The sequence below is a fragment of the Convolutriloba macropyga genome, chromosome 2, assembly GCF_964194025.1.
Source record: "Convolutriloba macropyga chromosome 2, txConMacr16.3, whole genome shotgun sequence".
NCBI classification, from domain to species: domain Eukaryota; kingdom Metazoa; phylum Xenacoelomorpha; order Acoela; family Convolutidae; genus Convolutriloba; species Convolutriloba macropyga.
In genome coordinates, this window is record NC_134469.1 from 55876417 (window position 1) to 55887545 (window position 11129).

Sequence of the window (11129 nt, forward strand, 5' to 3'; positions counted from 1 at the left end):
ATAAATTTTGTAGCTCTATTTTTCCTCGAGAAAGTCAAAAACTAACTATGTCTTTCAAGAACTGATTCAGTTTTTTGACAACTTTTCAGTAAAACCCGTCCTGTGTGGCTCCGTAAAAGATATAAATAAAACAAAATTGTCGTTGTTGTTAGGTGCTGATATTTGAACAATATGGCCGCTAATTTAAGCCAAATGATTACTATAACTTCCTAAGAAAACTTCAATTTGATTTTTTCCCCAGAACACTCTTCAAAGATATCTTTTCCTCCGTTGCCAAAACACTTCTTGCCCAACATGTCAAAATGGTCAAAACTCAATTAAGCTTTCATTCACACCTCATTTCCATGACGCAGACAAAATATCCGCCATACCATGCGGCTCTAATTAGGAAGTCGATTTGACAAGGGGAGACGTGAAATGAACTTGGAAATTTCAAAACCGGGACCCAGTTACCCATTTTCCAGCGCATAATTAAGTTGAAAGTTATCCTCTAAAAGCGTCAGAAGCTGAGAAAAGCCTATCTCCCGTTTCACAACTTTCTCCTACTAGCATTTTAAATGCTCCAAAAAAGAATTTGCATTCGGCAGATTGAAAAATTGATTCTTTTTGTAAACGATTTCTTTTTATTTGTGATTTGTGAAATAAATGATTTCATTTGGGACCTATTTTTAAAGCTTTAAAAATAGCCAAAATGTCATCAGGTTTAATCGAGATCTCCATGACTGAATCCCTCCCTTAAAAAATTGTTCCTAGAAATAATCGCAATCACTGGAAGCTGAACAGACTGAAATTTTAACACAGGAAATTATTTGAATTTGACAAGGATGAGAATAAAAGATTAATTCAAATTTGATTAGAAAAGAAGGCTCGGTAATGTGCGTTTGCACATAAAGTTCCGACCCCATTCATCTACATTTTTCACTTAATTCTCTACCAAATGAGGAAGAGATAAAAAAATAACATATAAACATATAGTTCAACAAACTACTTACTGAATGAAGCAATCTACCTAAGATGGCTGATGAGACCTGTAACTACCATAATATGAATACCAGAACAAAAGGCAATGAAAATCAATAATTTCAAACATAAAATATTTTTATTTTAATTAAATGTTGCTTTTTTGCTTTTTAATGTCAAACTGATTAGAAACTTTATGCATCAATTGAAATCATTGAGAGATTCTTTGAAACATTCATAGAGCGCAACAGAGACCTGTCATAATCCAGGATAGGTCGTATGACTACACAAAGAACGACTACAGGCAAAAAGAAAAACTTTGTACGAAGAAATGCACGAAAAAGCTTGCACGAAAACGATGTCCCAGCCAATTAAACATTAAGAGGTTCGCTAAAAACATTTAAAATTCTGGGTCGCTTTTTTCAAAAAACCAGAGGACCACGCATTATTGTAATACTTTGAAAAGAAAACCAAAGCCTACGAAAACGGGCGATAAGAAAAATCACAAATATTTTATTAAAACTGGTTGTACCAAGAACAAAGACCAGTTGAGGACAATAAAATCTTTATAAAGAGCAGATTTTTGTTCAATAGATAAAAGAAGTGATCTGTCTATAGAGATGCTAAGCTAAAAGTTAACAGAAGTGAGATTGGCAAATCGCAGAAATCCATTGTCTTTTTTAAAAAACAAATGACTTCAAATAACATAGCCAACACAAACTCTCTACTAAAAGAAAATTCAGTCTCTCTAGCAAGTTCTTGAAAACTAATTGCACCTGTTATCAGCGATACTAAGTCATAAGAACATAAAACAACGTCAATTACAAGCAGAACTAGAAAACTTCACAAACAACTTCACAAAACAACAGTGTTGAAGCCATTAATTTCATAAAATTTTAACCGCTAGAAAATTGAATCTCCATTTGCGTTTTCTTTGAACATCATAAAGTCTTTTTTAGTAAAAACTACTATCTCAAAATGACAGCAAAAAGAACCACAGATAATCAAAAGCATCTAAAAATTATAAAATTCTTCTGAAAAATTTTTCCAATTTCGTCAAAACGTTGAACCAACGGAAAAAATATTGTCTGGTTCAACAAATTACAAAAAAAATCTCTCAATATTGAGGCTTCTTGACGAAAATGAGACAACATTGTAAAATAGGAAAGAAAACGCAAACCAGAACCAAATGTTTACTTTTTTGGAAAGATTTAATATAAAAGTCAACAAAATCGTTAGTTAAATACTGATATCAGCCATTAAATTCATTTATGTCTTTATTTTTGGTCACTGAGAACATTAATTTGCAAATTATTGGCATACGACAACAAAATTTAACAACAAATACAAGGCAAACAAATAAATCTCTGCCAAATTCTGATCGAGAAGGGTATCACAACGCTTAAATCGATATGTTATGCAAATAACAATTATGTTCAGTTACAAAACTGTTTTTCAATCAGATGTTAGTACTGTGACAAAATTCAAATGAAGCAAAAAGAACAGCAAAAATGGGCATTTAAGCTCAAAAATCACCAATTTTTCATGAAAACTCATAGTACCAAAACCTAGCAGCCGATTTAAAGATAATCAGTCACAAAGATTACCTTGTATTTAATATTAAAGAAAGTTTAAAAAAATCACTGAAATTTCTTTAAAAGAAACACACTCAAGGACTTAGACGACCTTAGCTAACAACAACCGAATGCATTTTTCAGGTTCATTTACACCTCTTGGTGAAAAATTTTAATTTTTGAATGGATATACTTATCAATCTGACTGCAAAATAATTTTTAAAAAATGAAGGCAAAACACAAGAAATAAGTTAACTTTTACTTAACTATTCCTCAAAGCCATAAAAAACCCTTAAGTTCTCTGAAAACAAACTATATCTACATTTAGCCTCATAAATACGTAAACGGAAGTGGTCATTAATAGAGCTGTGAATAAAATTTTTTTTCAGTAATTAGCTTTAGAATAACGGTAGCAAAAACTTTTGAAAAAAGTCGGCACCAAAATTAAAAATTAAAAAATTTCTGATTGTAAGAATCTATGATAATATCAAACTATCCCTGATTTTGCCGCGCGTCCAACAAACCGCCCAAATGTTGCAAGTGTTTGTGATTTTTGACTTAGAGCAATTCTTGAGCAATGATGAGTTTTAAGCAATGATGAGTTTTAAATAATTATCGAGTTTTATTTGCAAAAATGGCAACATTTTATTTCCAGAAGACTTTTATAGGGCGCCAAGTTTCAACTAAACTTATTTTGCAGTTTAATGAGATTATGTCAGCAATTTCTAGATCTCCACTTTCGGCAAACTTAAAAAAATTGGACCAAGAAATCATATTTTGTGCACCTTTTGATGAAAAAAGTCAGAACTTTGATAATTTATCAAAAATTTTAGCCAAAGAAAGTCCATTCAAACTTTTAAGCAACATACTTCTTATTTCATACGACGGTAACAATAACACTCTACCGTTAAACATTTCAACCTATTTTACGTTATATCAGCAAAATTGTTCCAAATTTTGGCAAAAATTATCGAAAATTTGAATAAAACTATCGAATATTCATAAACCTCGATAACTCCCTGTAAAAAACAAGAAGTTCGAAAAAATCTCTTAAATTCCATATTTTACAATGTACGTGCTTTTTAAGGATGCCACTCACAACTCTCTACGATGAATATATCGATCAGCTAAAATTCACTGAACAAAAAAAACGCATTTGATTATATATTCTTCCCTCCCTGCTAAAATGGGTGTCCGAACAAAAAGGTGTGTGTTAATTGTAGTTTACTATGGAATACGAAGGTAGGTTATCAATTTCAATCTAACTTGTTTAACAAACAAGTTTGAGCCAAATTGAAGAAAATTTGGTCAAAAAATAACGAAAAATGTGAATAAAAACAACGGAATTCACTCTACTTTTCTCAAATAAAACGAATATAAAAAAATCTTCTTGATACCATATTCTACACTGGAGGAGCTTTCTAATGATACCAGTCTCAACTCTCTCCGATGAATATATCGATCTGCCAAAATTGTCTGAACAAAAAAAAACCCATTTGAGTATATAGTTCCTCGCCCACAATTGGGTCGGAACAAAAAAAAACCTGTACAAAATGGTTAAAAATTTGCTCTTTTGGTTCCCGATTCAAAAGCTTTGCAATTGTCTGCTATGAAGTATGTTAATAAACTTTTAAAAAGAAACAGAAACTGCGCAGCGTAATTTTGGTTTTGTTCTATCATGCAAAACAAGTTGCTTGTTTTTAAGTATCAAAAGAGAAATCAAGCCGTTGACAACATTTTAGTTTGTAGCTTTTGCCTGTTTTCCGTGTACTAAAATTCGAACAGCCATAAAAAAAGCTTCTTAATCGAAGTTTATCAATATAATTCTAAATATACATACAAAAAACATTTTTTGTTCATTGAGATTTTATATTCATAAAATCAACATGCAAAATAGTTTTCAAAGAATGGGATTAGATTTTATCAAAAAACTTGAACTATTCGCCTTAGACGAATAAATTGAGGGATATTGAACCACTGGCATTCGAGTGCAACAAAAAATATCAAAAAAATTCTTGACTTCCGAAAGCTTTAGCTTATTGACAATCGTGTATAATTCGGATGTGAAAAATTTTTTTTAATTGCATAATTTATTTAAATCAAATTGCAAAAAATACAAAGAGCCTAACATGAAGTAGACAAGTCGCGTTCAGTTGTTAAATTGTAAATATTTAATTACCAGCAAATCAAGCACATTTGAACAGAAAATCTACCATGAATCAAGATTGATATTTTTGCAAGTTTTGAAACATTTTTTTCCTTTATTTTTAATGATAGCAGACCGCATTTCTTGATTGCAGACCGCATTTCAAAAGCAAAACGTTTTAATTAATATTTACATCTTTCGTGGAGTTAAATTCTAGCCGATAAAAAGTTGGCCTGAGGGCCTAATTTATCTGTTGATTTAAGTACTCAAATCATTTCGGTAGATATTGAAAAAAAAATTTAATCAGTAACTGGAAGCACATGGCTCTTCAGTTTTATTTTTATCAGACACAAGACTTTGTAGTATTACTGACTCTGTCCACTCCCAGTAGAAAATTTCTAACAAAGTGCTTGCCAATAAATCAAATCGAATTTTTGTTGGATTAGTTTGTAAAAATTAATGCTTTTTTGAAGCCGAAGCATTGGAGAGATTTTAAAACTGTCGTAATTAACTGCTTATGGTCTATTTCTTTCATAATGACTCTGTCATTTGCATTATAAGATCAATTGTTGAACATTGTTCTGAAAACATTTTGATATATAGGGAACATACATTTAAATTCAAGTATTTGTTATTTTGGTTCCCTAAAAATACCCTAATATAAAAGAAAAATAAGATGTTATTGATATAGAACGATAGCTATCAGCATCCTCGGGATCAACGAATATTTTGGAAAGTACGATATTCTGATATAGTTATTTTTAATAAGTTGAATTGGTGGTACGACAACTGGACCGGAACTCCTTTATAATCGAGGATGGTTCAGATTTATTTGTATTTTGACATTCTTCGGCACTAATGAGGCGGAAAAAAATTCTTAGTTCAATATGGAAATAAGCATAATTTTTGTCAAGGACCATTAAAATTTCATGGTAGAGAAAACCAACAGAGAGGCCAACATGTTTTTTATGTAGTTATTATTACTCTCTTTGCTGTTTGCAGTTCTTAATTCGTTAATAAATAGAAAATTTTCTGCTGTCGTTCTTGGTAGCCTCTATTACCTTTTGACGAGCTCGTTTTCCATTTAAACTGAAGAATTTTTAACAAGTTCCATCGTTTAATTATGTTTTGTTTCTTTCCAAGTTCTGATTCAAAGTACAAATAATGGTTCAAAGTACAAAAGATGTCCTGCCAAACAGTTGATTGCCAAAACAAACATTTTCCAAACGCAACAAAAACAGATTCGTCAATTGAATAGACGGAAAATGTCGGAACAAGTATGTCCATTCATATCAAATTTTTCATTGCATTATAACGTTTTGTCACAAAGGACTCTATAAAACAGTTAAAAAACAACAAAGCGCAAGGAGAGAAAATTAAACAAGAGAAGATTAAGAGAACACTTTTGCGATAAGAAAGATCCATAGAATGCGTTACTAATGCTTAACATATCTTTTGAATTGAATTTCAGAGAAATAAACATAGGGCAACTGAGCCTCATCAGAAACATAAATTCTAGTTTTTGAGACACATTTGAATCCAGAAGTTTTATTTTTGAGAGCATACAGTAACGAAAAGAGTTCAGCTAATTTAACTTTTAAATGATAAAAGTTACCAACTATTTGCAAGGGCTATCATAAACTTGGGAAAAGTATGAAATTTAGAGAAGTTGTATCTGTATCTTGTAAAAACTTTTGCGGCAGCACCAATTAAGTTAAAACGAGAGTTAAAAAAAACAGGTGTTGATTAATGAATTTTCCTCCAACAATCTCAACAAAATTTGTGTGTGCTCAGTTTTCTCAAAAATATCTGCAACAACAAACTCTCGCTCTCCCTCTCTTTTTGATTGAAAAAGCGTTGCTGCATCGAAAATCTCTGCAGCGAAAATAGAAAAGCCTGTATAAGCTTTCAAAATGTCAGATATAAAGTGGTAATCTACCTAAAATCCTGTAAAAGTTTCTTTTCAAATATATTTGTCTATTTTTACAGAAAGTCTGGAAATGGAACATTGAATTCTTTTAAAAGTGTGGAAAAACAAAATCAAAAATAGCAGAGAGCAAAATAATGAACAATATCACAGATATATAAAAAATATAATTTTAAAACAAAAATTGCTCAACGTTAAATTTTGCATATTTTGGACCAAATTTTAAGGAATTCAAAATCTTTTGTTTTGAAAATTTTCTCAATCCTATGCTTTGTATGTTTTATATTTTTTCAGTTTCCCGAAAAGAATAAATGTTCTATTAAATAACGACAATTAAACGACCCTTTTAAGACGCGTGACAAGAGTTTGACACTGATGAAACTTTCGTTCGAGCGATAAGCAAAGTCAGCTCAATCAGTTTAATCAACTAAGATCAATTAAATAAGTTTTGAATTCAAGAAAAAAAGAAAAGTTAATCGACAAAAATAATCCAGATATGAGCCCAAATCGATAAATAAACTTTTTTTGTTTCGAAAACTCTGACTTGTGGAATTAAATTTGGTGGTATCTCAATTATGAAGAACTTAAAAATTTCTCAAACATCTTTTTCTCTTTATCACAATTTTTGAGCAAATAGTTTGAAACAAGTTCAATCATATCATCCTAAAATGAAATCCCAGACAAAATCCACTATATCTACAACACGGATGAACGAACAGGGATGAATCCGAACAAGTGCGACTTTGTGCAATCAAAATTACATGACCTGGAAATATGGGAAAACGCACAAAAGTCTAGTGCACAAAATTATAGTGAACGGACGAAAGTCAGAAAATAATACATACAAATATAAGTTTTTTCTAGCGATTGCGCTAGTTTTGTATCGAGATTAGTTCGGTTTTCAATGAACTAAAGTGTCTCTGCCGTATAAAAATTGAGCGTAACTCAGTTCAAGAAAATTTCTGAAAATCATTGAAGTTATCCGCTGAATTTTTTAAGAAGTCAGTTCCAAAACACGCTGAAATGCGTTGAAACTTTGGAAATGTGCTGAAATTCATTGAGTTTTCAAAAATTACAACTCATTTTCAAGTTTTCTCGTGTTGGTTGAGTCTCAAACCCCGCTTTACTGTTTGTTAGTTACTACTTAATTCATTGTGCCATTGACTCGCTCGTTTAATTCAATTTTACAATAATAAACTATTTTTGAACCACTGAAATTTATAAGACATGAGCTAAACATCCAGCGTTTTTCTAACATAATTTCAGCGCTTTTCAGTGCCTTCAAATGTTAATTATTAGTTTAAGATCAAATTAAATGGTACGAAGCTTATGGATCAAAGCAGAAAAGCCTTAGATTGGATTGGAATTATTAAATCTAATAGCTCTGTGTAGCTGTTGTATAGGTGGGGTGAGAATATACAACCCTACTAAAAATTTCACACTTTTGATTTCACTTTTGCTTCTTGATAGTTGTCTGATAATCATATGAACACCTAAGTATTTATGTCTTGAGAATTGGAGTTTTTTTAATTGCTCTTGAACGAAGTTCCTAGCAATTATCGTGTGTGTCTTATGCAAAATTTTTGTTAGACAATTTTGACTTTTCGAGTGACTTTTACGCCCTTGACTTTTTGCGTTTCGCGCAATCTACAATTCTGTCTCAATCACAATTTCAAGCAGCTTAATTCAATTGGCGGCAATTTAATACTAAAAGTCAAATGAAAAGCGCGCCAAAACTTGTGCCATTTTTCATTTTAAATCTTTATAGTGGTATATGTTAACCTCTAATGTGGTTATTTGAAGCTCACTATTGAACTTCTTAGTCCCATTTAGGCTCCCTCCCCCCCCCCAGACGGAAGCCGACTGCAATTCATTAGAGCTCTCACTAGTCGTTCGAGAGCAATTCTCCCTTAGTCGGTTATGTTTCTCTTTAGCACTCGAAAAAACATCACATAAATAGAAACTTGGTACACCATAATAAGACATGCATGGTTTTAACATCTCGTGCAAAAATTGAAATTATTTGCCAGGAACTTGAAAAAACAATTTCTTTTAGTAAATCTTCATAGATCTTGGTAAGATCTTATCGAAGTAAACCAAGAAAGATGGCCGACAGCTTTCGAAAAAATCGTAGCGTTTTTTGTTATTCCCTCGTAACTTTTGTCATGTTAAAAAGCTGTCGGAAATTCAAAATTTTAACACAACTCCTAACGCCGGTTATACTAACTGCCGTTGTCGAAATTCCTAAGGCTCATTCACTGGTTTATGTTGTTTTTTTCCAAGTTCATAAAAAAGAAGGCAGGTAATTTGTCGAGGATCTCGAAAACAGCAGAACTTTTCAATCATTTTAGTTTAATGTGAACCCGGGGCACCGCAACACTTAGAGCAGTTGCATCTCACAATTTCTTAAAATTCCCTATAAATTTAGAAAAGCAAAAGAGAATGACAAAGGGAGCCTCAAAATATAATATCAACGGCAATTAGACTTTCGAAAAAAGCCGTTTCTATTAAGTGCTGAATGAGTGGAGTCTACTGCTTAAATTCACTTCAATTTCATTTTTTAAAAATAAATTTTAAAAATTTTGGCAAAATCTGTTAAAAGTGATTAAATTCAACATATACTATGTATAAGTGGAGCTGAGATTAACTATTATTGATATTGACTTTCAGCGACGCAAGGAACGCAACGAGAAGCTTCGCAGCCGAGCTCTTGGTGTGGGCAACTTCCACGCCAGTGGCGGCAACTCTCCCAGAGGAGAAGACCGGGACTCCCTGCAATCCCAAGTGACTGCCCTGCACAACCAGCATCACCATCACAACACCCCCGCAACTGAGTTCTCCTCCGGCTTCGTCTCTAAGAACGGGGCAGTTCCCACCATTGAACTTCCCCTCGCTGATTCGGTGAGTTTTGAGCCTCCCGAGGACAGGTCGTGTTGGGCGAACATTGCAGCGGACCCGATGGCTATCGATTATTTCAGTCGGTTCCTCTACCCAATCTGTTTCTTCATCTTCAGTGTCATTTACTGGACTGCGACACTCACACTTTCCAGTAATTACAATGAATCCATCATCGAGAACGCAGCCATCGCAGCCAGGATTGATAACTGAATGGAACCTGATGACGCTCACGCACGTTTTGTTGCCAGCCCGATTTCCTACCATTTTATCAAACTCGTTGTTAAAAATGTTAGTGTTTAGCATATATATTACCTAAATGTCACGCTAGCATTTTTATGCTGAACTGCCAGATTACATCAGATGTAAGGTGACGTAACCAAGGTGAACAAAAGATGGACGTAACCAAGGTAACGTAATCCAGTGAGAAAACTGCCAAGGACTATTCATGAAATGATCTTTTTTTATTTTAGAAACTACTACAATTCCGACTATGTCAACCAACCATAAATTTTTGAATCACTGTGTTTTTCATTGCATTATAATTATTACTACAAAATACCCAAAAATTTGTTACTGTACTTACGGGTCAACGAAATAAATTTCTCTTTGTGCTATATATGTGCAGAGTCAAACAAGTTATAGATTGACGCGAGCTGATAAGAAAAAGTATAAAGAGAGCTGAAAAGTTTACACAAAAAATAAGCTGAAAAGCGGTGAGCTTTGGAAATTCAGTTCATTCTTATCATTTCAATGCGATGCTTGCAAAATTGCACCATTCGTCGTTTTCCTACCCAACTATCCGCTCAAATGACCTGTCATGTCAGCACTGGGTAAATAATAAATCTAGAGACAAATACAAGGAATGATTTTAAAATTTCTAAATGTGCATTTTAGCATAGCAGTCAATTTTTGGGAATTCTATATTTGCATTTCCTAACTTTGTTATTTAATTTATATTAGTACTTGGATCTATCATTTTACCCATTACTCCTATCGCCTCAATCCTGGTGTGCTCGAAAATTTCATCTGTTGTGATCTAAAATTATTTAGCTGATCTCAAAACGGAGCTACAGCAATATTTTCGTAAATCATGCCCGCGAATTGCTTTTGTCTATAGAGTATCATAGTTCTATGCAATGACTGAAATTTGGAAGAAGCCGCTGTCAAATTTTTTGGCATCTTCAATAACATTGACCAGTCGGATATTTTCCGCTAGCGAATTATTAAAACACTCACGTGCACATTTTAAAATGCCGAAAGCCTGGAGTGCCAGAAGTTAAAATGCCAGAAGTTGCTACTTAGCCAGAAGTTGACTTCCGTTGATTTTCGTCATTTTAAAACGTGTGCGTTTCGTGTTTTAAGCATGGTTAAGTGATTCTACAGAAGTCACATCGAAATTCTGACTTAATATCTCGATAAACGCCAAGTTCTCAGTGACTTCAAGCAGAGTCACTTAACCATTACTTCTGAACTACATGTGAAATCTATAATAGTTAGTTGAATATAATTAATCATAACAGGGTAAAGCGCTTCATTACAGAGCTTATTTTTCTATCCAAAGAGATAACACGATTTATATTGATATGTACTGAATGTTTATATAAATACTTTTGTAGAAAAAAAA

General features: G+C 32.8%; 1 protein-coding gene across 1 annotated transcript in view; it reads left to right on the forward strand.

The window, feature by feature from the left end:
• LOC142334938 (gamma-aminobutyric acid receptor subunit pi-like) overlaps window positions 1-10803 on the forward strand; it is a 107233-nt gene extending 96430 nt beyond the window's left edge. The window contains exon 9 of the mRNA XM_075383267.1: window positions 9278-10803. Within this exon, the coding sequence (XP_075239382.1) occupies window positions 9278-9715 (438 nt within the window). The 3' untranslated portion in view covers window positions 9716-10803. The remainder of the gene's footprint in view (window positions 1-9277) is intronic.
• The last annotated feature ends 326 nt before the right edge of the window (window positions 10804-11129 follow it).